The sequence below is a fragment of the Buteo buteo genome, chromosome 4 (assembly GCF_964188355.1).
Source record: "Buteo buteo chromosome 4, bButBut1.hap1.1, whole genome shotgun sequence".
Classification (NCBI taxonomy): domain Eukaryota; kingdom Metazoa; phylum Chordata; class Aves; order Accipitriformes; family Accipitridae; genus Buteo; species Buteo buteo.
Genome location: NC_134174.1, coordinates 15,611,519 through 15,639,460, shown reverse-complemented (window position 1 = coordinate 15,639,460; position 27,942 = coordinate 15,611,519). Strand labels below are relative to the sequence as shown.

General features: G+C 40.9%; 2 protein-coding genes across 2 annotated transcripts in view; one reads left to right on the top strand and one right to left on the bottom strand.

The window, feature by feature from the left end:
- The window catches only part of COG5 (component of oligomeric golgi complex 5), a 193,147-nt gene extending 190,003 nt beyond the window's left edge, over window positions 1–3,144 (top strand). The window contains exon 22 of the mRNA XM_075024853.1: window positions 1,509–3,144. Within this exon, the coding sequence (XP_074880954.1) occupies window positions 1,509–1,623 (115 nt within the window). The 3' untranslated portion in view covers window positions 1,624–3,144. The remainder of the gene's footprint in view (window positions 1–1,508) is intronic.
- Window positions 2,356–21,064, bottom strand: HBP1 (HMG-box transcription factor 1). The gene is made up of 11 exons (XM_075024854.1): window positions 20,954–21,064; window positions 16,450–16,642; window positions 15,136–15,370; window positions 14,110–14,242; window positions 13,220–13,331; window positions 12,980–13,092; window positions 12,487–12,643; window positions 11,781–11,925; window positions 9,037–9,366; window positions 5,026–5,167; window positions 2,356–3,461 (listed from the first exon to the last, which is right to left on the bottom strand). Exons 1-11 carry the CDS (start codon window positions 20,966–20,968, stop codon window positions 3,444–3,446), a joined length of 1,593 nt encoding a protein of 530 aa, XP_074880955.1. The 5' UTR covers window positions 20,969–21,064; the 3' UTR covers window positions 2,356–3,443.
- Window positions 21,065–27,942: the final 6,878 nt, after the last annotated feature.

The following is a 27,942-nucleotide window of genomic DNA, read 5'->3' as shown; positions in this document are numbered from 1 at the left end:
ATGGATTAGGTGTGCTGCCTTAGGTACCCTTAACTCTTTGTGCAGGAATGCAGTATTTCACAAGCGTGTCTGTTGGAAGTAGCAGTGAACAGAAACACAGGTATGCCCTGGCCCAGCCCACCATCCTACAGCAGTTGATGTGTATTTACGTGCAGGACAGTGCAGTGGCTCTGTGTTACCACCTCCCTCACCCCCCCACCCCCCCCCGATGGACACAGCCACCACCTAACTTCCCCCAGTGGGACTGGGAAAGTTCCTGCCATGTTACCAAAACCCAGCGGACCCCTCACTGCCAGAGCAGCCACGCTGGTGCGTCCCGCACTTCGTAACAGGGTGCAGGAACCAAAACCCAGGACCGGTTCCCTGCTCAGTGACCCAGAGTGATGATGTCAGCTCTGCTGCTTGGGCATTAGCAGCAGGACCTGCTGCCCTGGGGGATGGTGCCTGGGCATGGCTGGGAAGGTCTGCGGTAACAGTCTGTGTTAGTGCTGCAGCTGTCACCAACCAGAAGAGAACAGCCGTGTACCAGGAGTTGTCTTAGTCCCCACTTGAAATGGTGTCTGTTGTTTGTAGCTGTATTTTCCTAAATGTCACAATTTTGCTGTAAATAGCACCAACGGAACATAATATAAACAAAAAGAGCTTTAGAAGGAAACTCCCAGATCACTGTATCTATTAATTACGTGAAGAAATAGAAGAGGAAAAGGAGAGGAAAATCAATTACATTAGAAGCCATAGTTAAGTATGCCCAAACTAACTTGGCCTACTGAATGAACTATTAAGTCAGAATCTAAACAGATTTTTACAGATATGCTGTCATTCAACAATACTATTTACTAGACTCAGATGAAAGGTGGCCCTGCGTTGTAAGCAAGTTAAATTAAGTAAAAACAAGTACGTAATCGCAGTTGCCCCTTTTAGCTTTGAAATGTCTGTATTTGTGCAACTTACTTAACTTACCTACACAAGACGATGTGTGACATCCTACAACATACAAGAAAAACACAGCAAAGACGCACAAACGCACTTTGTCTGTGGGTTAGCGCAGCATTTCCCAAAGGACAGTGGCAGTTCAAAAGCCTTACCCAGGAAATCACCTAAAGGCATCTCAGTTGTTCACCAGTGCCCCAGTTTTCATTCTGTAAGTTGTACTCTCAGCGTCTGCAGCAGCTGGAGTCTATTCTTCCCATTTCTAAAGGTTACCAGGACAGCAATGTGCCCGAGTCTGTGCGTCAGAGCTGTCACTTCAAGCCATCTGCAACATGCTGCTGATGATTACTTAAATGTTAACTTGTTCGCGCCTCAAAATATGGAAGAAGGGAGGGAAAGATCATGAAACTATTACTTAGAGCTTTGTAAGGCCTTTCTTGTTCCTTCCTTCCACAGAGACATGCAAGATCATCTGAGGAAACTTCTGTAGTAGGGAAGAAGGCAATTAATTTCAGTTGCAGATCCTGACTTGTACAATATTTAATTGCTTTAGCTACTTTTTTTTTTTTTCTTTTTAGTGGTGCACTGGAAGCTTATGTTCAATCAGTAAGAACAAGAGAGGGAAAGGAGTTTGCACCAGTCTATCCTATAATGGTTCAGCTGCTGCAGAAAGCCATGTCAACCCTTCAGTGAATGTATCTGGACTACTCTCTCAAAACAGGGAACAGTCATGGATCTTTGGTGCGACATATATACTTATAGTTCATGTAAATTATTCCCAAATACTTAAGCTTTACAACGAAATGTATTTACTTCATCTGTGAAACTTCTGTCGTCTTGCTTTGCGTTCATGTCACAGGAACTTATTTATATACAAATACTATAAGGAAATCGTACAATTTTTATGTGCTGTAAGTCTATATCTAATAAAAATGAATCATTCTTTAGCATTCCTTTTGAATTTAGGAAGATATAAAATTAGATTATACTCAAATATTACAGCATAATTGCTGAGTATCTCAAATAAGGAAGTAGCTCTTTTCCTCTAAGTATAGTTTTAAACAGCTAGATATATTTTAGCCTTATTCAGAAAATCATACTTTTGAAACGCTAGAATCATCAGTTTCCATCTAAAAAAATCACTAATTTTAACACAAGGAAAAATATTTATAAATAACGTAAATTATTATTGCACAGCTATTCACTTTGAAATAATTTATATTGATTTCAACTCTCTTTTTGCTTAAACTGTAATAAAGCACATCGACTATCCAATCCTGAATTTGGTATTTGAAATTGTTCAGCAGCTTCCTAACTGCAAAGCATCAGAATATACTTCGGATGGGTTCATGTTAAGACTTCCAGCAGAACATGCAGGGCTGACTTAATGATTCGTCTTCTTCATTTTATAAAATACACAACACCAAATTTTAATGAATTTATTTGAAATAATATACAAGAATATAGTGTGCAAAAATCTTAGGGGCAACATGATGTAGACATGTGTCATAAACTGAAATTTACAGTTGTGATTCTTAAAAAAAACCACACAGCTGTTTAGTACATGAAAAGCCATGATTGTAAAAGTTCACAGCAGAAGCAAGTGTAATCCTAATAATGCAGCTGCTCTAATTTTAGACAGTTGGAGGAAAAAAAAAAGTAGTAAAGTGCAAGTGTTGCACGTATAGTTAAGTGCAAAGTTTGCCCCCACCATAAAGATGTCTTATGGCAAAATAAAATATTGTAGAATATGTGGCAAAGACAAAACAAGAGTTAAAGCTATGATGGTGACAATATCAACAGCACCATTTTTCTTGAGATAGCGCTATTTATTCGTTTCATCCTGTCCTGGGCCATTGTTTCCACCAGAAATAACAGCTCTCACTAGTGCCAGCTGGTGCAAAAATATCTCACTTGTGGATACAAATTTTATACGTGGCAACCCAAGAAGCAGCTCCCATGCTACATTACACTATGCTCTCCGTTTACCACATGTTCGGTAACTTGGTGGCATCCGGGCAGGCTGGGAAGCTATAGGCTGGTAATACATTTTGCCATTTCAGAAAATCCCAGGCCCCAGAATCGTAACTAATAATATGGTTGTGCAATACATATTAATCAGCAATAAGAATCAATGTATATAAACAGCTGTTACATATTTTAAAATTCCCCTTTTTGTACATTTTCTTTTAAAAATAAACATTTATACACGTCTCCTTCGCCTCTTTCTAAAGTACTTTAGCACCACAGGATATCCATTTTCAAGCCTATATTACCTGATACATATATGAAGTTTGGAAGAAAAATAAGGCAATTTGGTTTAAAATGTTGATAGTTTTAGCTTACTTTTCTATTGTAAAAAGCAAATCTGCACTCTTATTAGATCATTTCCAACTTGATGGTGCCAGTATTTTATGGTCACACAAAGTCACAACAAATAGTAAGACCTTGCATCTTCTTGCCATCAAGCAACAGCCATTTTGTAAATACAGAGTTAACAAGGGAAATCTGGCTTAATGCTGTTGTGAGCCCTGAGAAAAGAGAAGAGAAAACTAGGTTAGCGGTTATCAAGAAAAGGAGAAGTAGACATGATCGTAGTTCTAGCAAACTCTTGTTTAGAAAGCCGCAAGTACTTGTAATCATTGGTCAGTTATGCAGAAGAAAACAAAAGGCCAAAACAGATAATTTTATCCCCTGCTCAGCAGAAGACCATCAAGACTTCTTTGTCACAGCCTGGAGTCCACCATCATTACTCGATAAGGTAACCAAGCTGCAAACAAAATGCGTAGTTCACTGTAATAAAACAATTAAAAAAGGTATTTCCTGCTGCAACACTGAGGTAACAGGTTCTACAGATACTGTTACCTTGGCCTGAAGACCCTGAGGACACAAAAGGGTAAGAAAACCATCCTTCTTACTAAGGCCAACCCATCACTATTCCTCTCAGTTACACACAGACACCTCCACCTTGTTCCCTGAAGCTCACAGGTGTACATGTGAAGTGAATGTGATCTCACAATCCAAGACTGCAGTAGTGTAAAAACAGAATAAATAAACAGTATTATCTTAACCCACAAAGAAATTTAACAGAAGCTGTCACTGTGCATTAAAATAGAATACAGTGAACACAAAACCAGCTTGTTTCTAGCAGGTGGGATTTGGTGAAACCTTCTGCAACAAGGGACTGAAAACTCGGCACCAAGTATGTACAGCAATAAGCAGCAACTTAGTGTTGGAGCATTTCCTACTCAGTCTTAGGGCAACACTTGCATATGCTCTTGAGAAAGTAGCCTCATTTACACCTGAAAGGAAAGGGAGTAATTTGAGGATGAAATCTTAAATCTGTGAAGCCCATACCACACCTGATGCTCCTACCCAGGCATAAAATGGCCAATGAAAGGACCTGGCATTCTGCACACCTCAGTGGATCTTTCCTTCCAACCTACTCTTCTAGCTGAACACGCAGGTTGGCAGAATATCCTTTTTTTTGATGTTCTCTTTACATGATGTATTAGTTTGAAAGCCCTTATCTTACCTAATAAATACATCCACCACCTACTAATACACTGCTGCAGACTCTTAAACTGATGGTCTTCTATGACATGAAAAACAATTTATTTCCCTACAGAAGTGTTATCTATTCTATTTATTTTACAATTAAAACAGTAATAAATGAAATGCATTAATGAAAGAAAAATTAATTTGCTCCCTCAATAACTTCGTATATGTTGATAAAAATCATGAGTAAAAAAGATAGAAAATGGTGAAGAAAAAGCTTTTACTGAAGAAAAAGGACACTGAATCAGTTACTTCAAACAAAAGGTCACATGCCAGTCCTCTGCATTTCACAAGCACACTCACTTTCAGTCCCAACAGAATTCATGAACTCTCATAAAATATTCAGAAACAGACTCTCTCCTGATTTGTCTCTTGCCAACTGTCCAAAAGCAGGTTACACAGTGCAGGGGAATAAAATGAAGGTTTGGGCTACCAAGAAAGAAGCAGACAGCAGAGTTTATCCTGAACAAAAACCACTGTAGCTACCCTATGAACACATTTAACTGCATAAAGAAAAAGACCAATTCACAAACATACAGAATTTGTTCGTTTTCGTTTCCAACAGTCAGGATTTAAACGCTTCTGTTCTTCTGCCAAGGCCTTGGCTTCTAGTGTGTACATCCGCCTTTCTTCATTTTTCATTTTCTTCCACCTGTCACCGAGTATCACACTTATGGCTCTGCAAGATAAATGTTTACAGTACGGTCAAGACAGTGTGTTAAGAAATCCCCTTATTTTTTTCTTTATTATCTCAGCACTTGAAAGAAGACAAAACTTAAATGTGGAAATAATGCACACAAAAGATATCAACTACCTTTAAAAAAGATCTTTTTTTAACAATCATGTTTCTGATTATCTTCTCATAATTCTTTTAACAGTTAAACAGCTGAGACATCTGTGTTCGCTGAGTATGGGTCAGTGCACATTCTAACATTTCAGAGGGTGTATATTTGAATACACAGCAACTCACATAAACCAGCAAAATAGAGATGTTGTTAAAAAAAACACCACCAAATGGTAACTCACATTTGTTTTGCTCTACATCGTACTACAAGATCGTATGACAGATTTGCTGAAAATATGTTCTCTAATAATTAGGGCAATGATCTTAATATGACCTCAGCCAAACAAATATTTGATTAACTGCAAACCCCCATGTCTATTCAACAGATGTGTGTAGCTTCCTCCACCTTTAACTGGGCAGAACATACTGGTAAGTTCCTGTTCCTATGCAAAAAGAACCATTTGTTCTAACATCATGTCCAGAAGCTGAATGAATTGCCTTCCTATTCCTTATAAACTTGATGGCTTTTAGACAATATTTCCCCATATTATCATGCCATATTGCTTAACTGCACTCCCAAATGCTGGATCAATATTCCATTAAAGCTTTAACTCCATCCGCTAGCTGAATTAAAATCTCTAAACAACAGCTCTTTTATCAATGACAATTACTAAACTACTGAGTAGGTAAGCTTTGGCTTCAGATTACAGTGATGGAAGTTCTATGAGCAGCTTTAAGAGAAAGGTGTATACAACCAAGTACTTTGCTTTATCATATTAAGAAGTTCCTTGCTGGTAGCAAAGCTATTCGCAGACTTTCTAAAAGAGTCAAGAAGAGCAGAGTGTCATCAACCATTTCCATAGCATTTCGCATACTGCAGTTCTGAAAGCTTTTCTGTACCGTACCAAAAAAATGGATTTTAATCCTGCAAGGCCGTGTAGTACCACTCAGGCTTCCACGAGCTGCAGAGCACTCGGAGAGCACAGCAAGAACTCCACCGGGGCTGCCGTGAAGCCTGCGCTGTCACATGCTCTGGTGACTCCTTAAAGCAAACTCCTCAAGTTGCAACCAGATCCCATCAACATCAAATCCGTTTGCACAGCCTGTCTCTTTAGCAATGGAATTTCTCATTTTCTATCCAAATTAAGAACAGGTATCTTTGGTCTGTCATCAGAAGTAAACACACTCCAGTTTAATTAGCAGATTTTTCACATTTTGGCAGTATCCAGAGGCAAATTAATAGCACCAAAAGCCTGTCTGGTTTCGGTCACCTGTTTGTACTGGATCACTCATACCCCCAGGAAAGAACACGGTGACTCAGAGAGTGCAGGTTTGCTGAAAAAGCCATTGCATTTCCAAGTAAAAAGGCACTACAAAATCTTTGTATTTCAAATGCAAAAATAGGTATTTTATACCTCCACAGGAAATACTGCACTGAGGCACAGAAAGTGAGTACAGATCTGTATGTTTCAAAAAGCTTGAAAAATCTAACACAGAGACAAAAGCTCCATTTCTCCAAGGAAACAGTTCCATGAATGAACCACTGAGATGGAAAAAAGATGTGTACAGAGAAACTTCCCAACCTATTCCCAACGTAATGGAGACCTAATTCTCCTGATTAGAAAAAAGTAAAAAAACCTGACCCTACTGCATCACTGTCTTAGGTGCCCTTCACCTCATCAGAACTTTGCAGTGCTCTGTACACTGCCTCTGTCCTCTTAAAATGCTGTTAAGATACCTGACAACATTTCAGCAAAAGACTAATGTGCAGGATGCAATCCCTTATAGTGCAGTTAATTCAAAAGAAATTGTCAAATGGTAGTTGAAAATGCCTCAAGTTTACTCAGTAATTATGTTCAGCATCAACAAATGCTGTTAATAGTTCAGGTGATTTTCTTCATCTTTAGAACATACACTACTCAAATTATTCAAATATTTCTGAACGCACGATCAATTCCAACTACAGTAACAGGGAGAATATCTAGAAAAGAAACAAGTGGTACTCTAACCAAAGTTTCTCAAGTATAGTCTTAAGGTCCACAGTATTTTTGAGTATCATGTGAATGTTGACTTGTGTTTCCAATGTTTGCAGCTTGCTATCTTGTTGACATGGCTTGAGCTACTTCGTCTCAGAACAGACCATTTAACTCAGAATACCTCATGTTCTGTCCTTTCGTACGTGCATAAGAAAAATAAAACGACCATAGCAAACATAAGAACACCAGTGTACAGGAATGGCTACTACACGTAACCAACTGTAAGATCTACTTGGTAATCTGAAAATGACACACGCTTATTTAAAAAACATGAGAGCTGCCTCCAAACAGCTAAATTAATGAATGCCCCAGCAACACTTAAGCAACAGTAGCTGAATGCCTATAAAATCAATTATCGCTAACTTTTATGATTTCTTCTGTAATGTATTTTATGGATGCCAAGAAACTGCATCCAAATGCACTACTGCCTTCCAAATGGGAGAGGGAGCAGTGCACTCTGAAGCTTACTTGTAACTTTGTCATCACTTTTCTTCAAGGTAAACCTGCTCACTGAAATACTGAACTTACTTTTCACATCCACCCAGCTGCAGCTCCAGTTCACAGCATCCCTTTGAAATCAGCATTTTAAATTAAATATATAACCATCATAAACTTTCCTAGTTGACATTCTGTTCGATTTCTCATTGATAGTTGCAATGAATTTGAAGGCACCAGATCTGCTTCACTGAAATTACTATAAACATTGCAGAACATCACTGCCAGGACACACAAGACTGGGTGAGATTTAAGGATGGGTTATTTCTATGGTAGGATTTTACTTCTCAACACCATGACAGCCTCCTTAGTAGAATTTAGTAGAATGCTGTAAAATAGCCAAAACCCTCTCAAAGCCCTGTCATCTTTAGTTTTTACCAGATTTAATGCTAGAATTTTTATGCGACAACGCAATTTTTACAGTAACAGTTTTCATAATGCTATATACATTAAAAAATCTGATCGTAAGATCAGTGCATGTTCATGTGTTTTAGTTTACATTTATATATGCCCAATAGGCATAAAACATTATTTAAAACATATATAATGGAGATCTTTATGAAAAAATGTTTAGACATGAATGTGCATATAGATAAAAACCAAAAGAACAAACCTATAAAGAACCCTCCTCCAAACACATGGTCATACGACTCTTCCTGCAAGTTTCAGCAGATTGTTCAATGCCTTTAGGACAAGCAAAATTTGGCAATGTACTGTTTGGATTAAGATCTTTCAGATATCCTAACAATCAGTACTCCATTATTTAACAGGATACACAGACTGAGAAAAAGTGATAATAACTTGACTGAAGAATTTGCAATATTATGTCAAGACTTAATTAGAAGAACCAGAAATCCCCTTTTTCCATTACAACACGCAAGCAAAGAGCTGGGTACTTTTTTCCCCATGAACATTTCTCTCACCAGTGTAAACAAAGACTGTTGTGTATTTGTGACTGCCCATATATATATGTGTCAGTTGCTTTACCCAAATGCTTTCTCAGAAGGTTAAGTTTGCCAAAAATGGCTTGTGTCAAATTTACTGAGTACTGTAAACACTTGAAGTCTGCCCATAACTTAAGCTTTGTGTCAGCATCTTTCAAAACTTGTTCTTAAAGCAATATACACACATTTTATTTCAAATACAAAATTTTGTCCACTTAAATTTAATTGTGGGACAGAGATACTCTGCTAGCTCACCAGTAATAACAAAACTACAATTTTATACCATTACCTGTTGTCTTTCCCTGGATACATCTGAGTATATTCAACTCTGTATTTTTTGGCAAAAAGCATGAAGGCATTCATTGGTCTTTTGCACTTGTTTGGAGAAGTGGCACTCACAGTACTTGCAGTCCCTGAGCTGTGGCTTTTGCCAGCTTTGCTGTACAAAGAATTGGAGGAAAGATGTGGCGATGCAGTAGACGCACAGTTTTTACTACTGCATTCTGATTTCTCAGCATCTTGATTGTTTGAACCTCCACAAGATAGAGAAGCGCGACGCTGCCGAGCCATGCTGCTTAGCACATAAACTGCAGAGGAATCCATTGGTGTAAAATCATAACTACAAGAAAAAGACATATCATAAAATGATCAAGTAATTTTAATGTAAAATCCCTAAACAGCTGTTCACCCTTCATCTGCACTACATGTCTAGTAGTCTGGTCTCCTTTGTGTGACATAATGATTTCTGCTTGATGCAGATGTCAGTGTGAAAAACAAAACAAAACAGATTTTGGCAGATGAATTAATAGTTTTTTCAATGTGATGGCAGACTGCAACTTTGCAAGATCTGCTGTGTACTATCAACCTCCCAACTGATATCAATTAATTATACACTGTCTTCAAATTTCATCCTGTTTTGAAATAAGCTTCTTCCTTTCTGCTTCTGTCCTTATCATAAATCAAATCTAGTCAGTGAATGATAGGTACTGCAAGGGACAACTGATGTGGGAAGAGAAAGCATTGAGTTCACTTGCAAATATACATTAATTACAAATATGAAACCACTATATTAAAATAAATTATATTATATACACTACTGTACAAATAACTTCTCTAGGCAGTTAAATACGTATTATTTTATGGACAAACCTTCCACAGATTAAAAAATTGTTTAAAGACCCATGGTGTTGCATACTATTTGATTCAAAGCTGACAAACGTCTGCCCTCTAGTGACAAAAATGTGAGATTCCTCGGTATTTCAAGGTATTTCAACAGCTTAAGATGAGTTGTTTCCATACAATTTAGACCTGAAAATACCACAAACTGTTGTAATTTTTTGTTGACCAACAACTACAATTAACCTCTAACCACTACAGAAGTAGTTTAACTCCAGAGACTATTTATTGTCTCCAGGTGTGTGCAAATCAGTCTAGGAACCACAGGCTATATACAGTCTTTAGCATGCAATATGGGGAAAACACACTTGTAAAGGTGCTACTCCATCATAAATCTAAAAAACTAAGCTACCACCACAAAATAAACATAAAATGTATATAAGTCTAAGGCTCCGCTCACCCACTGCTCAATGGGGCTGTAGTTACATAATTTATGGCAAAAATAAGGACTTCAAAGAGCTTTTTTCCAAACACAAAGTAGAACTACTATCAATGAAATGCTGCAAGTGGTAGTCCAGCCCCCATCTGCAAAGAAAGTTCCTTTCTGTGGGATGGAACCAAAAGCAAGTTTGGAGCCTGAACACTTGCCTCCCAAATCCCTTAGAAAAGTAAAAAGCAACAAAGAAGGGATAATGCCACCAACGTTGCAGACAAGGTCACAAGATATTGAGAAAGTACCTCTCTGTTCTACAAACAGTCCAGCACCCTTCCTATTCCTAATCTCCTTCCTATAACACAGCAACAGGATTTTGTTTTTTAATTCTTCTGTCCTGTTAACCACAGCTGCTGCTGCACGCTCCTTTCTCAGTGACTTAATCCCTTCTGCCCAGAGAGACAAGGTATTTGAAGTGCCCAGGCAGTATGCAGCTGGGCTGCAGGATAAGTAAGGAGCCACAAGTCCAGTTTCTTCAGTGAGATGTAAATATGGTTTTAACACCTCTCTACATATGAAGTTCAGAATAGGAGTTAATAAGAAGAAAAAAACCCAGACAGCAAATGAGTGAAGACAAGCAATGTGAACTCACTGTCTATGCCAGACTGAAATCATACAAGAGCTCCTAGGGCTTCAACTGCAAACAGTATTTTAAATTCATTTTTTTCTATTGTAAAAAAAGCAAAAAGCAACTGGACTAAAAACAGATGCTAAAAAGGAGCTAACATCATAGGAGAAGATGGATTCTACTAAATCTAGGAATCTCAGAATAGTATGGAAAAATCTTTATGAGTAATACTATTTCCTCAGAATCTTAGAATAATTTATGTTGGACAGGACCTCTGAAGATCATCTGGTTGAACCTCTTGCTCAAAGCAAAGCAAACCTCAAAGTCAATCAAACTTGAAGTTAGGCAAATTTGATATATTAGAAAAGAATTACAAAAAGCAGTATATACAAAACCAGTAAGAACTACGAAAGTACTGTATTCTAAAGCCATAGCACATGCATTACTAAGAAACTACTCAGATAATTCAGATAGACAGCTGCATATGAAACACAAGTTAATAGCTGGCAGACATACTATTGTGGGAAAACTACTAGGTTTTTCAAACATAACCCGCTTTACCTGAAGAATTTATACAGATAATACATATATTTTTACTGCTTTATCTAATCTGGCTTAAACTATCATAAAAAGGGGCTGGAAAGTTATTTCACTCCAAGGTATTACTTTGCAGATTAGCAGAGCACATAATTACACAGCTTTCCTAGTATTCAGGCTTCATTTTTCCCCTCTCATTTATCTTGTATTACCAAAAGTATTCTCTCTTTGCTCTACATAATGCTTCAAATTCTTGTAGACGTAAGGTGCCTACTCATTAAATACAAGAACCACTGAGGCCACTTTATCCAAAAATTACCTTTTAAATGTATCAAAAACACCTGAATCATCAAAGTTAATGGCATCAGGGTGTCCAGGAGGTAGACACAGATCTCCAAGATGCATTTCACAGCATGGAATGCCATGCTGTACCACAGTCAAGCTTGGATAAAAAGATGACCAACCTGAAGTGGTAAAGAGTTAAATTAGACAAACGGCCAGACAATCTCTCTAGGTCTTAACTGGAGCAATCCTATATCTCTAAATGATATAATTTTATAAAAATGTTCTGATGTAGTTTCTTTCACCCAAAAGAAAAATCAGAAACACTTACTCAGGGAATTCTTAGTGCAAATAGTTTATTTTTATCTCAAATAAAATCTTATTCTAGCAAAAAAAGTAATCAAAACCTGGAAACTTTCATCATCAGAAGTTCCATGTATAGCAAGTGAGAAAAGCCTCCCCTATTTGCAGCTTTCCTTTCTCCCCCCCAGTTTTTCTGCCTTCCTGAGCTCCATTTATATACTTGGTCAAATCTTTCCTTAAGAGATATGCAGTATTTCTGTAGCTTTACAGCTTTACAGTTTTGTTTGTTCAAATTCTGGATTTCTTTACAAAGATAGTAAATTGATTCTACAACACTGCTTTTACCAATTTCTTGAGCAACGTGGAACACCAATAAAATCTGCAACCACTTTCTAAGAACTTTTTAATATACAACCAAGTATACTTGTAGTATTTCATACCTTTATTTTTAACATAAAAAGGATGATCAAGTCTGCATTCTACTGTAAGCAAGCCATCTTCCACTGTGCCAGGATCAAAAGTCAGCTTCAGCACTGACTCACCAAAGGAAATGCTTTCTTCATGAGAAATCAACTTCAAACCATCAGAACCATAGCCCTGTAAACATACATACAGTTCAAAACCTTTCTCCCAAGAAAAGCATATACCAGTGTATACCACAGGTGTATATTCATCTTCTTAAATTATATGAAAAAATACCAACATTCTGAGTGATCTCACTAGAAATTAATAAAGATGATGTAACATTCGAAACATCCCTAAATGAATTCAGTTCAACTGCTTTACAGCAAGATACTTAAATGGTACAGTGATCAGCTCTAGACAAGTTTAGTACAAACCTGTCTTCCTGAGACAGTAAAGGTACAGGGATAACAGAAGAAACTAAATACTTGCTACAGGTATTGAAATGAATTTATTAGAACTAACAGCTACCTTGTAAGGACTCACTGGGAGATTTTCCTCTTTTCCACAGCTTTCAGATCTTGCAAAATCTTCAACATCCTGCCATTCTTTATTGCGTCCTTTATGAAAGCACAAACGAGAGCCTAATAGATTTTTTTCAAGAAAAGAAAAAAAAGAGTAGTGTTATGTAAAAAAGTCTGTGTTACAAAAAAAAAAAAAAGAAAAGAAAAGAAAAACCAAATACTTATTCAATGATACACGTTATTTTACCTTTTAGAAAACAATGCCAAACAGTTGAGGGCCAGGAATGGCACCATCCTAAATCATCATCATCTGAAAGTGACGACATGCAGAAAATGCCAGATTCTGATTCGCTATTCGCCTATTAAAAAAAGCAAAATGGTGTTGATATTTTACTGCGAAGATTTTAGGGCTGGTCTTACATGTCTTTAGACACATTTCTAATTTGCATCTGTGTCACCACTCTGCCTCAAATACTAATAGGAAATGAACATGAAGAGAAATATTCAAGGAATGCAGTAAATGTGAACAGAGCATTTTCATCTCCTTTTCTTGAAACGTGCCATCTGAAATTTGGGGGTTTCATTCTCCAAGATTCATTTCACACCTATGGATTACCTTATGCTTAGGTACAAGCATTTTACAAGCTATTGTTCCTTGGTTATCCACAGAACCACTCAAAACACATGTTACTATATGGTCAAATTACTAGAAAGCTGTAGGGCCAAGTCAGTTCTAGAGAGATCACTGGGAAAAACTCAATGTCTTTAACAGACAAGTTTCAGACACAACTTAATACACAGGAAAGGGAGAAGCAGGATTGAGAGGTTTTGTGCATCCAGAAGGAGATGGTTCCATATTTCGTTTTCAAGACACCAAACAAGTTAATGCAATTTTTTAAAGCTTCCTATAGAAGGAACTACAAAAGCAGCAGAGCTTTCTTCACAAAAATGTGGACTCTATGATGTAGTGCTACAAGCCTACTGTGTTTGGTAAAAAAAGTAACAAGAAAATCTAGCTTAAATAGAAATTGTATTAGAACTAAGCAGATTTTTTTTTTTTAAACTACTTTCTCTTTCCAAAAAGCTTAACCCATTCCTCATGCATCTTTATTTTAGAAATGTTTCAGATCAACTCACCCTTTCATGTCTGACTGGTGTTTCATCCACATCATTCTTGGAGAAGTTAGGATCATTCTTTGAGGATCCTGGTGGAGGACGTGCATAGGAATGTAAACTTTTGCTTGTAGCTATTATGTGAACAGGAGATGATCTACAATAGAAAAATATTTTAAAATATCTCAGATTAAGACATCACAAGACTTAGCTGCCATAACTCTAAAATGCTTTTATTTAACAAATATTTCTGTTTGCATGAGATGAATACCAAAAACTTTCCACACACCAACATTCAAATGGAATGATTAAAGGGTGCAAGCTCAGGCAAAGGAGTATTTAGCATAACTCCTTCATAGCTTCTATATACCACCCAAATGACAGTACTACCTCCACATCAGCATCTCCTTGGCACAATGCTGAAGTTTGTACAAGTATCTTGAAGTGAATACCCCATTCTTAAGAGTACATAAAGACATCTGCTTTGTTCTAATGATTAAATCCCAACTGCATTAACAGTACTGCATTTAATTTTCTTATTATAAACCTAAGACCAAAGCTGTACAATAAAAGGTGAAGCCCAGAAATTTCTCACATCCCACACTGCTTCTCACAGCCTTATGGAATTTACAGATCACAAATCTGAAACAGTATCAATAAAAAATACTTTGCATTATATTTCCAATAAGCTCTTTTAAAAAAATCTAAAGTCAGTGCACTAGTAAGTATTAAGAATTTAACGTAACAAATTCATCTTAATTTTTCATCTGCTCCTTCATGTGAGGTAAATGCCCCTAATTTCTGAGCCTCCTGTGGTTAGGCAATGTCCTTATACCATGCTACCTCATTCTGGCTGGCAATTAAGCAGCTTTTGCAACAGGCTCCGAAACGAGTCCTGTGCAATCTTCTGCAAAAGAGTGAAGTTACTATATAAAAAGATCAAAAATAGGGCTCCAGTTCAAAGTCAAAAGGTGTGAAGATTAAAGGAAATGTTTCTGGAGACATAGTATTACAAATCTTGGAGTTCAAAATTGAAATGAATGTCAGTACCTGTTATAAAATGAGCACTGCATCAAAGGACTCTGAGGACTTGTGGCTATATTTGCTAATTCTGTCAACCAGTTCACCCCATTCTCACAAGAATAAGCACTTTCTGAATTGCTGTTTGAGGTATGTTGGTTCCACGAAGGCCTTGAACATTCCTGATGTGAAACATCAGCACCCAGCTGAAAAAGTGCAGGTGGGGTAGAATCCGTCTGCACAGCCTGTAGTTCAGGAAGATCATCTACGAACAGATTCACAAATTACCATGATTATACCCATTGACAAATTCTAGCTGACACCAAATCTTGCAAATAAAAAAAGGAACCACAATGAAGCAACTAATTTTATTTTCTCATATCACAACTACCAACATTTCACAAGCCCTATTCATCATACTAGCAAAATGGCCACAGAAATAATCACATCTCTAGTCCATTACACATTCAAACAAGCCATTTAAGAAAACCATTAAGTAACTAGATAAAAATGTAGTTCTGGTTTTAAAGTTTTTACTGCACTGACTCATTTACACAGAATAGTACCACAGAATCATGCAAAAGTAGCAACATGCTTCACTGAAATACTAAAACATTCAACAAAGGCAACTAAATTAATCTGTCCTAGCAGGTGTGAGACTAAAAATTATTGTCAGGGGCTGGACAAGGTAGAAGTCTTCCATGTTTCCACCAGGGAACTGGAATTAAATAACTCAGAAGTCATGAAAGCTACTATACAGCCTGGTAGGGGTGAATTCCTATCAACAATCTACAGATTTCACATTATATAGAATAGCAGAAGAGAACCCAGCTTATTAACAAAAGTCTGTGTTACATGCCTTTGTGTAACTAAGTATCGTTATTCTTAATCATTCCATGACTGCAACTAAATGTGTTACTATTTCATTGATTATATCAATACTTTCTAATGTATGTGCTATTTTTCTCCAGTATGTAAGAACTGAAGTTCCTCTAGTCCAGAATCTCTATCTGCAGCTGATCTAAAGCAGCATAATTTCCCTTCAGGAGGAGCTCTTGAGCTTTCTGTTTGTTATTCTTGTGCCAAAAAAAAGCTCCTCTGGAGATCAGGAGCAGTAGCTCTGAGTTCAAGAACACATTTAAGTCAACTGGCCAGTGTGTCAGAACTGGAAATGGGTTAAAGGGTGAGTGCGAAACAAGACCTTCAGATGTCACAATTCACTGTCACTGTCATATTGCCCTACTTAAGTTAAAAATCAGTAATCCCAGTCAGCTTCCAGTAATTTCACTACAGAAAAACTACAACAAACTTCAGAAATTGGCTGCTTCTGAAAAAGTAATTTACCAAGTTCCATGTGTTCATCACCAGATGCATATCCAGGAGAAGAGGGCAAGTTTTCATTACACTTCAGCAACTCCAGTGACTCATTCATCCCTGAAGTTCTCTTGTCCACTACCAGAAGGAGTTTCTGAACTGCATTAGGCATTTGATTTGTCTTCACTTCCCACACCATGTTAGGATGCTCCAAAGTATCTGACTTTAAAGAGACAAAGGTTAAAAATTTGTATACACATGAACTGTTTTAAGTTGCATCTGACAGGCTAATTTATTACCAGAACCTAAATCCTCCATAATCTGTTGAGAATCACAACATAACTTAGCTTGATAGGGACGTCTAGAGATGATCTGGTACAATCCCTGCAGAAAGCAGAGCCAACTCTGAAGTCAGATGAGGCTGACTGGGGCCCTGGCCACTTGAGTTTCTAGTATCTTGAAGGATGGGGATTCCCTGCCACTTCTCAGGAACCTGTTTCAGTGACCACTCTTGCTGTAAAGAAGTTGTTCCTTATGCACGCTTTGAACTTCCCTTGCCACAGCACGTGCCCATTGCCTCCAAGAGTCTGGGGTCATCTCCTCAACTACCACTCAAGCCAAGGTAAACAGCATTCACCTGGCACCCTGAGCCACACATCCCGTCACAAAAGGCAATCAGACAGGTCAGACAAGATTTGCCTCTCGGTAATCCATCCTGGCTATTCCCATCACCTTCTTGCCTTCTAAGAGCCCAGACACGGCTGTCAGGAGGATCTGCTCTACAATCTTCCTGAAGCCTAAGGTTAGGCTGACCTGCCTGTAGTTTCCCCACATCCTCCTCCTTGAAGCGAGGTGTGACATTTTCGTTTTTCCAGTTATTGCGAGCCCTCCCGCCATCAAATCCCCTGCCTTTTGGAGACCATCCTCACGAGGACACTAACCAGCTTCCCCTGACACATCCCACCCAGTCTCACCTACTTGTGCGCGGCTGGCTCACTGAACTGGCCTGCCCCTAACTTCCTCTTCCTCTGACAGAGACAAAGAAGTACCTCACTCCATCAGACGCGTGCTTCTAGGCCCAGGGCCTTGAAGAACCTGGAAACAAGCCTTGCAAATAAAGACTGAAGCAAAGAGGACATCGTCCTCAGCCTTTTGACAACAGGTCTCCTACGTCATTTAGCATCAGGCCCGTGTCTTCCCTAGTCACCCCTTCACCACCAGCATATCCGCAGAAGCCATTTTCACTGCCCTTCACATCCCTTGCTATCTCAACTCTAGGTATACTCTCAAACACATCTGACTGCTAACATTAACTATGTTGTAAACTGAAAGAAAAAGAAGCCTCTGCTAGTAGATTTCACTGCAGTGTTATTTCCTCAAATCCCAGTACTGTAACATTAATATCAAAACCCAACATTTTAAATCATCTTCAGCAGTCAGGGAACTGTGTGATTATCCTATGCAACCACTGCCTTTAAAAGCTGGAAAACAAGCTTATCCAGTCTTTAATAATTTGGTTATCTACTGCTTTTTTCAGATGATGATGAATTAAAGCTACCATAACATGATCACTTCAATGAAGTGTCACTGAAAAAGTAATCATGAGTCCTTCGCAAAAGAGCAGGAAACACAGCTTAGTAAGTAAAAAGTCTGGAAAGTCTATCGCACGTCCACTAAGTAAGCTATCATGCACCACATTAGAGAAATACAAACAATAGCTAAAAACTCCAATATTTTCATATGAAACAGTAAGCCTATCACCCTACAAGTTCCCTTCACGTAATGCATAAAAAGCCATCTGATAACAGTTATGAAAAAACCAGCTTTATTTTAATAAACAATTAAAAGGTATTGTGTGTATATAGCCAAGATTAACAATGCTCCACATTTTTACTCATTCTGTGAATTTTTTTCCTTCCTTTTGCAACTTGTCCTGTACATAACATAGTTCAGACATATCCCTTTGAAATACATACTGGCCCTACCAGAAGAGGCCTGACGTAAGCAGTAAATTTTTTTTACTGGAAAATTTCTAACTCTCTCATCTCCTCACCTTTCAAATACACGCAGAACTTACGAAAACTTGCATTCCAAACATAAAAAGATGTTTGATTCTACTCAAATGGCACTACTACAAAAGCCACAACAGTGTGATTCTGATTTTAAGGAGGTGGAGAGGGAAGGTAAGAGAAACGAGAATACACAATCAAATCCACTATCAGTCAATGGTATGTGTATTTCACCTCCAAGAAGCATCTTTAATGCAAATTATTCCTCTATCACCCATGAGAGGCAGAAGAATTACAGAACACTACAAGAGCAGAAAACTCAGTCACTTCTGAACAGAAAAATCAGACCTCGGTAGCACAGGTCAGGACTTTGATGATTATCTCTAAGTAATCGACTCCAAAAAGTCACTCCTTGTTTTTCTAGCTTGTCTACGTCCTTCCTTTTCCCCCTTCTGCCTTGTTTTTCCCTCCATTTTCTTCTCTCTTCCTTTCCCATTTTCCTGCCAAAATGAATGAGCTAACTAATTTGGGGAATGTTACCTTCTCCTTCCTTCCTGCCAGCTGCCAAGGTTTGAAAGTACCTGTCCTGGTATCCCAACACACTGAGGGTCAGAGATAAGGTACAGATACAGCACGCTAGTCTGACAATTAAGATACTAGTTTGAGAAATGAATTGCTCTTCCAAGTCACAAAGATTTCTCTAAACCAAAGCCACCCATGTTCAAAAGTCAAAAGATCCTCTAACAAATGAATTAAAAACAAAAACATGCCCAACTTCACTTTTCAATTTTTTTATTCGACTTGATTAAAGCCTGCTTTGGATATCATGTGCTTCTTCTGTACTCAGCCTTTCAATGTTTTGGAACATTAAGGGGAATAGTCATTAATTAGCTTGTAAAGATTTTTTTTTTTTAAATTCAACTTCATGTTCAAAACTTGTTGCGACACATGTTTTCTAGAAGTCTGCTTCACAGGGCTATAACTACTGCCATTTTCTTTAGAGGCCAAATGAATTTATTTATGAATTTGTGCTTTAAAGTCAGTCAGTTTGTTGTGCTAAAACAAATGGCAATATTAACAAAGAACTTATTAATTAAACCATGTCTGGTTTTGAGGAACAAAAATAAGTTTGGGACAAAAGTAAACAAAGACCGTGGCTGAGAAGGGGTTCAGTGGGAACTGGGCAGCGTCCAGCCAAACCGCACTGTGCAGGAATGCCTGGGTAGAAGTGCTCCCCGTGGTTTTCCTCCTGGTATTTGCTTTCTTTCCCCCAACCTACCACTGAAGTCTCAGGCAAGGTCTACGCCTGTAGCGATTCACTGGATGGAGTTTAATACGGAGAACTGCTGCTCCAAGCAAAACACACCATACTGGCCAGACTGGATCTACACCAGGGACTTCCATTTGCACGCCTGCTTTGATCAAGGATCCTACTCCGCTTCCCCGACTCGCACAGCTGTGCCAGAAAAGCGCCGCAGAGGCACGGCCTCAGAGGAGCACAGAACATGATTCACGATGTTTTCGCAGAGACGGCCTTTCAGCATTACGCAGGCCGAGCCGTAGCTCCTACCCGACTCCATCGGATGCCCCCCCCCCGAGGAAGCACTGCCCTCCTCACACCACGTAACCGCCCGCCGCGGAACAAACACCCATTACATAAGGAAGGTATTGACAGCAGCGCGCCTCAGGACGGGACCCGCGGGCGGCCCGAGGGGAGCCCCGTCCCCCGCCAGACCCTCCGTCCCCCCCGCCCCGGGCAGCCCCCAGGCCCGCACCGCACCGCCCCGCGGCTGGGCCGGCGCCGGGGCCGCGCCCGGGAGCGCGCTTAACCCCCCCCCCCGGCTCCCCCCCTCCCACGCACACGCCCGTCATGTGATCCCCGCCTGGACGCTGCCCTTGTTTATAAACTTCTGCCGGCACCGCGCATGCGCGCAAGGCCCCATTCATTCAGAACTGCGTAACAGCTCGGCCGGGCCGGGGGGGGGGGGGTAGGCGGCGGGGGCGCTCCCCCACCCCCGACCCCGCCGCCCGCCGTTATCCCCCGGGCGGAGCCGCCAACCGTGCCGGCGCGGGGCTCGCCTGGCTCAAAGTTGCCCCCGTTCCCCGCCCCCCTCCCCCCAGACAGCCGCTGCTCCCCGCGGCGGGGCAGAGCGCCCTCGCTCTGACAGACCGAAGCAGGCGGGCGCTCCCCGGGGAAAAAAAGGGGGGACACCGGCTCTGTGCCGCTCGCTTCCGCGGGCTGGCGCCGCAGCTGAAGGGCCCCAAGGGAGGCCGGCGCCCCCGCGCACCCCGCGGTTTTAGCCCGGCAGGGCGGCGGCTCCGCCGGGCTGCTGAGGAAAGGCGACCACTAAACAATGCCCGGGCTCCAGCCGACGCCGAGAGCCAGGACCCGGCGGCCTCCTCGGCTCGGCTCGGCTCGGCCCGCGGCGGCCGCCGCTGCCCTCCGGCCCGGCGGACCCCGTCCGTCGCCCGCCGGGGCCTCGCAGCCCCCCAAAAGCCGCAGCTCCAAACTTTGTAGCACTTACCAAACCCGTCGCCATTACCAAATTCCCCTCGGCTCCCCCCCCCCGCCTCCTCCCCACAACGGAGCCCCGCCACACCCTGGCGGTGCTCGGTCGCCGACTGGTCGAAGACGGCGTTGCTCAACCCGCAGCCGCCCCCTATTGGCTGCCTGGCCTGCCTATCAGGAATCCGCCCGGAGGGCGGACATGTTTTGACTCTCCTGCGCAGCGGATTGCACCGCGCTGCACATCAATCAACCCCAGACGGCGCCCCGATTGGCCAATCCCTCCGCCGGCTCACCGGCGAGGCACTCTGGGAGCTGTAGTCTTCGCCGCCGCCGCCGCCCGCCAGCTTGGGCGCGATAAGACGACAGCCCCCAGGATGCCCCGCGCGGCGCTCGGCCGATAGTAAACAAGAGTCACAGGGACACGTGTACCCGCGGCCGGCCGCCGGGGCCTGCGCCGAGGCCGCCCGCCAGTCAGGGCCCCGGCCCCCCCCCCCGCCCCAAAGCCGAGGGCGGAGAGGCGCTGCCTGGCCTGCTGCTGCCGCGGGGGAGGCAGGGCAGGAGCGGCCTCCCCGGTCTCCTGCGGCGGGAGGGCCCTTCTGTCTCCGGCAGCTCCGCCGGGCCGTGCGAGGCGCGGGCCTCGAGATGGCGGCGGCCTCCGCGGCGGGGCGCTGGCGCGGAGAGGGAGAGCGGGCCCGCCTGTCACCATCCCCCGTAACTCTCGTGAGTTACCGCCGTTAATTAGCGCTCTGAAACGCTGTTACGCAACGGGCCCCGCTCGCATTTCGCCAAATAAAGAGTGCGGCGTGCGGAGGGTAAAGGAAGTCGGTAAAGGTCAGAGGATGAGTCAGCAGCGGCCGTCGGTCTCCGCTCCGGCCTCGTCTCTTCAAAAAGACTTCGCTGGTAGCCTAGGTCCAAAGTACAAGTTGGTGGGGAAGAAGTAAATAGGTTTGGGGTTTTTTTTAAATCCACACAGGTTTATCAGTCCATCGGTATCTCCCGTGCATTTATTGCCAAAATAACAACCTGGTTTGGTTCGACGTTACTTCTGTTTTACTGACAGAGAAATGAGACCACAGCTACTATGGGATTTGCCCACTTAACACAGTAGTTCTGGGAGACTGCAGGGGGAAGAAGGGACTCCTGAGGCCAAATCCTCATCATAAAACACATTACCTACTATCCATGATCCGATACAAAGCAAATACACGCACAATTCAGAAATAATCAATAGGATTTTACAAACCGATGGAGAGTTTTCAAGATTTTGCGACTGTTGGGATTTCTCAAAAAAAACATTTCCTCCTTAACCTATTTTCAACATCATCCCAATCATGTGAATGTGTCCTAAATCCTGTGTCAGAGATTTTGCTGTAATTTGGTATCTACAACAGTCCTGACTTTCAGGCACGCTAACATAGTTGCGCGAGGAAAAAAAACCACCACAAACCAAACAAAAACCAGTTAACTATTACAATTTAAATAGAAATGGTTCCGTATTTGGAGTTCTCTGCAAGCTTTGTGTCCCATGAAACGTGCTCTTAGTGGCCACTAGAGGGAACGCTGGTTTTATTGTTTCCACAGTTCTACAAGGGTAATGCAAAGAAAAAAAAAATTAAATCGCACACAGTGACACTGTGCTTGGCATCAAAACACACTCGGTATGTAGATGTCATTGGCATATCAGTTTTAAGATTTGGCTTTTCCAGGAAGTAATAGCTTGCCTGTTAGTAAACTCATTACCATCTATAGGCACTGTTTGAAGAGAGACATTACTTTAAAAAACCATGCAATTATCTTCTGCAGTGTGAATTTGAAATTATTACTTTTTATATGTATATGTGCAATTTTAGCTTAAAAAAATAAAAAGAGTAGAAAAACCAATGCCATGGAATTTAACTAAAAATCTTCTGTGCTTAATCACCTAACAAATCTAAATCAACCCTTTAGAAATCATTTTCCCAGTTTAAAAACATGAGAGTTATTTGGATAAATGCCTCCAGGAAAAATCCGAAAATTAATGCTGAGATTCAACCATTAAGCGACTAGACAACTTATTATAATAGCAACTGTCTAAGCCCACATCCCATAAGCTCAGTTTTTTCCTATATTTAGAATTCAGGCTTTTCCTAAATAACTAATACATCTTTATATAAGAAAGCTTTCATGGCATCCCCTCTCTAAAATAAATTTTTTAATAAACTGAAAACTGGTAAACCAGGATTCATCTTTTTTACACCACTCCACAATAAAATTAACTTCAAAGCTGTGTTCCTTCCTCCCCTTCCCCTTTCTGTTTTGATCACCCTTATACATCTAAACAGCCTTTAGGCTCTTTGGAGAGAGACCCAAGCTTCTTGGGTTTTTAATGGATTTTACTGCGGACCCTGCATTTCCAGATCGAGGCTTGGCAGAAGACCTGTGTGTGCCAATGTCTCCATTCTGCAGATAGGCTACTCTGCTTTGATACAGCCACTTGCAAGGTAAAACTCACAGTTTAGTCTTCTGAAAGCTCCATCTGCTGCAGAGTCAAAGGTGGAGAACACAGAGGCCGGATCAAGCAAGCTACAGAAGATATGAAATCCTGTCTAAAGCACCATCAGATTCTTCAGAAAAATACTGTTGGCCTACAGGTTTGTACCTTGTTATGGAGCACATTTCCACTCCACTATGTAGTTTTTCTATCCAAAACAAAAAGCGGTTTTCCCAAACTAAATATTAACACTATTTGCCATGAAGGTTCACAGTTCTCTACAAAAACTTACACGTGAGTGTTAGGTGTGAAGCCCAGTCCTCTGAGATCCACTGGCCCAGATTCCAGATACAGGTCTAGACCCGTAAATACCATTGCTGAATTAAAGCCTCGATGTCACACTTACCATCTATGACATACCAAGAAAGCACAAAAATATGAATCCTACCTAGGACTGAGATTAACATCGTGTAAAGATGAGTGCCTGAATTGTTTTGAGGTTCTAAAAACAGACACGTAACAGCTTTCTTATTTTCAAATCTACCTTTTCTCCTTTGCATACAGTAAATTAACATTTATTCAGTGAGGATGTAAGAGAAAATGAGTAAAAGGACAGGTCGTCCATGCAGTAGATGGCAGCATGACACATAAAACTGTATCAAAGCTTACTTACTAACCCCCTTGGTTGAAGACAAATATGTATTTTCTAAATTTCAGAATGACAATTATGTCAATGCCATACTCCTTGCTCTGTATGCCTAGTCTCTAATTAAATCATTACTCCCCCTCCACACACCCTACCTCACCTTACTCCATGCCCAAAATGAATGGGTGCTCAGAGAATGAATCAATACAATACCAACAAGGACATAGTTGGTAGCTGTGCTGATTCAGTTGCTTCTGCTGTTGTAAGAGAGGTAGAAAACAAGGTGGGGGATTGGGAGGTGTTAGTTGTGAGTTCTTGTCACATTACGGATGGCTACTCAGAAGCACAAAATAAGCAGGAGAGACTACACAAACAGAAAATAAAGATACAGATAAATTTGCATCCTACCTATATACCTCTTAAAATTGCCAGCCACAAAGTTAAGAAACCACAAGGTAGATTTAAAAAATGCATAATATTACAGTCAAAGTCATATTAGTAAAATATATGTTATACATTGGGTTTGTGCCTACCTCTACTTTCAATCTCTCCTGTCCAAAGCCAATGTCCTGTCCTGCCCTTACGACACAGCTGCTACTGCTGACTCTCTGAAATACAGCATATCATTATTTTAATTCTGCTACAGGAGCTTTCACATCCACATGTAGACATCCACCCTCAGTAATTAACTGAATACTCCCCAGACATCAGAGCAACCCTGCTCACCAGAGCTTCCACTTCTACCCAATGCAGAGGCCTCTGTTCTGCAGCCATTCTGCCAGACCCTCTCACATCAGTTTTCTCCTTTCACAATGACTTCTGTATCTCCTAAAACTATTTGTACCCATTCCCTCTTCTTACAGCCTTTTGTGGCTAGCTGCAATGGTGGTTGGCTCTCTCCACCTTCCTAATGACAGCTCTAAGCATGCCCACCCCCACATTTCACCTTTTTAATCTCCTCACAGAGGATGCTGTTGGGAATGCATAGCAGAGGAACAGAAGACTTGTTGCTCCCAGAAAAGATCTTTTTTCTTGAGTGCTGGAAGGCAAAATTCACTCCCCTCCTGCCATGGTTCAAGCTGGGGAGAAACAGAACAAAGAACAGGCCAGAGAGGTGTTTTCTTCTTCCAAGACAGGTCAGGAATTAATGAGAAATTTATTTCATGTCATTATGGCACAGACTCCAGTTTTAGCTAAACTTTTATCACCTACAAAGATAAAGCAAGACAAAAAATGACAATAGTATCAGGAAAAAAGAAAGACCTGACGTATCAAGAAACAATCCAGATGAGCGATAAAGAAGAAAGCCCTCTACCCCAGCTCAAAGCTTGCAGAAAAAACAAGTCAAGAAGAGACTACAGGTGACCTATAGGTGCCCTCTATGCTGGTTGGTAAATTCAAATGCCAGGGAGTGTTCCTGGGCACTGGAATACAATCATCTGTACTGTCTTTTTTTTTTTTTTAGAATAGCCCTGGCATACTTTTTGTGTGGACCAATAGCAAATAATTTTTGGATACGGTTTGGGAGCTACCATAGGCCAAGGACTATTCTCAGTTGGCCATCTGCATATGGCCACCCCATATGGAAAGCTGGAAAAAAAGCTTCCAAGACAGCTTATAAATGAGCCCACACAAATACTGAAAAACAGTATGAATGTTGGTCATTCAATGCCTCAGTACTAGCAAATAGACTCAGGCAAATAAAATTTCCTACGATAGATATAACCATACAGATGCAGCCAAAAACTAAAGGTACAGTGAAGCTAAAGTTGCTTAAGATAGTCACACCACCTGACTCCACAAGGACAAAGCAACAAAGAGAAAAAGAAGATATAGTTTGGTGATAAGTTGGATGGCTTTTTCCAAATAAGATATTTATCAGAACTGAGTTTCCAGCATCTTCAGAGATGTGGGGGAGCAGGTCCCAGAGGCTCACTTGGCTGCCAGGGAATTAGTCCTCCACAGAGAGACCTGCACAGAGTGTTACCCTTTCCCAAAACTTCATAGCTGCTCAGCTGAAATAATTCAATACCTTCACAGAAGAAAGGACAAAGTATTCATACCATGCCATGATGCTATTTTTAGGATGTCCTAATTTAATTTACCTCAATAAGAAAAGGTTGAGTCAGCAGATACCATCACAATGGCCTAGTATAACCTAGTGTCAGAGTTTTTCACATGGTTTTGACTGAGCACAGTTTCTTTCATGTAATAGTTTGGCCTTTGTCTCTTCCCTGTTCCCTACACATACATATACCTCTACCAGTTCTAAGGAAGATGCAGAACCCTACCCACAGTATTCACACAGCCACGGCAACACCATTACTGCACTCCAGCTCAGCTTGATTTGCCATCACGGAAGGGACAGGAATGGGACAAAGGGGATGAGGAAGAGAGTGTCACTGCCCAGTCAACCAGACCACTGCGTCCCAGCACGGACCCAGCCAGTCCCTCCACTTGCCTTACATCCCCCTACTGCCACTGGCTCTTTACCTGGCTGTCAAAATAAAGATAATTCAGAGGGAAAGAGAAATGGGGTGAAAAAAGAGACAATGTTAAAATGTAATTTTCTTCGGGCTTTTTATATCCTACCAAGATTATTCAGCTTCCCTTTGGTCCATGAAGTGAAAGTGTCTAACCTGTTAAGCATCTTTCTGAGCCACAAAGTAGATGATGAACTTGGCAACAGCCTTGGTATATATCTGAAGGAAATACAACTCTCAGAATGATTTGAAAATGATCCCAAATTTTGTAAGACAGTCAACAGCACAGATCTGTACATACTCAGCATACAAAGAGGCAATTCCTCCCAGAGAAAACTGCAGTAATACTTATTTGAGAACTACAGACACAGGAAAGTATCTTAGAAACTCCAGAAAAATACACACCTATAACCATCACGTGTATGAATGGATAAAAAGACCTTTGAACTAACATAAAAACTTCAGCAAGAGCATGTAAGAATGTCCAGGCTGTGGCAAACTGACTTACAGTTCAGCAAAAGCTTTGTTCAGCAAAAGCTATCAGATGCAGTAGGTGTCTGAAAACAGATGACTAGGAATTTCATGTACCAGGTCTGTGAAGGATGACCAGCAGATACTGATGCTGCACATCTGGGAACTCTTGATATTGAAAAAAAATAACGCTTGCCATGCAGAGTGTGTCATAAACTACAAAATGACACAAATTGTGACGTAACTGTCCCAGAGTCACCTTACAGAAAGCTTAAAGCACCAAACATTTCAAGCAAAACAAAAAGAAACCACCAAAACCAAACCCACCATTCCGGTAAGGACCAGAATAGTCTTTACTGAATACAAAACTCAACACGAGGAAAGAAGATGGAATGACAGTGGTTTAGGCTGTAGCTGGTTTCACAATGCTCTTCAAAGCTTTGCCCGAAGACCTCCACAATCAGTCACTTCTGGACCTCAAAGAGGAGATCCAGAAGGGAATGGTTTCACAAGTGTTTATTCCAGATGAGCTTGAATGAAATCTCATGAAGCACAAACAAGTGACATTTAAAAAGCGACAGCATCAGCACCAGGACTAAGGAAGCTTGCTTTCCTCAGGGTTTGTGTCTTGTGATCAACTGAGGGCTGTGGTCGAATTTTTTTCCCACGGTTAAGGCATTTGTAAACATTTGCTGCCATGTGGATTCTCTTGCTTAGTAACATGTGAGCCCATGAATGCCTTTCTTTACAGGATTTCTCTCAGGCTTTTCTCTCCTCACTCAGTGGGGCAAATTTTCAACAAACTCACTGGAGCTCACCCCCGCCGCCCCTTTAGAACTTAGCCATCTGTCAAATTCATTTAAACCATCCACAGAATTATAAATCACTAGTGATGTTGGGAAGAGAGGAGAGAAACAAACTAACACGTATGTGCC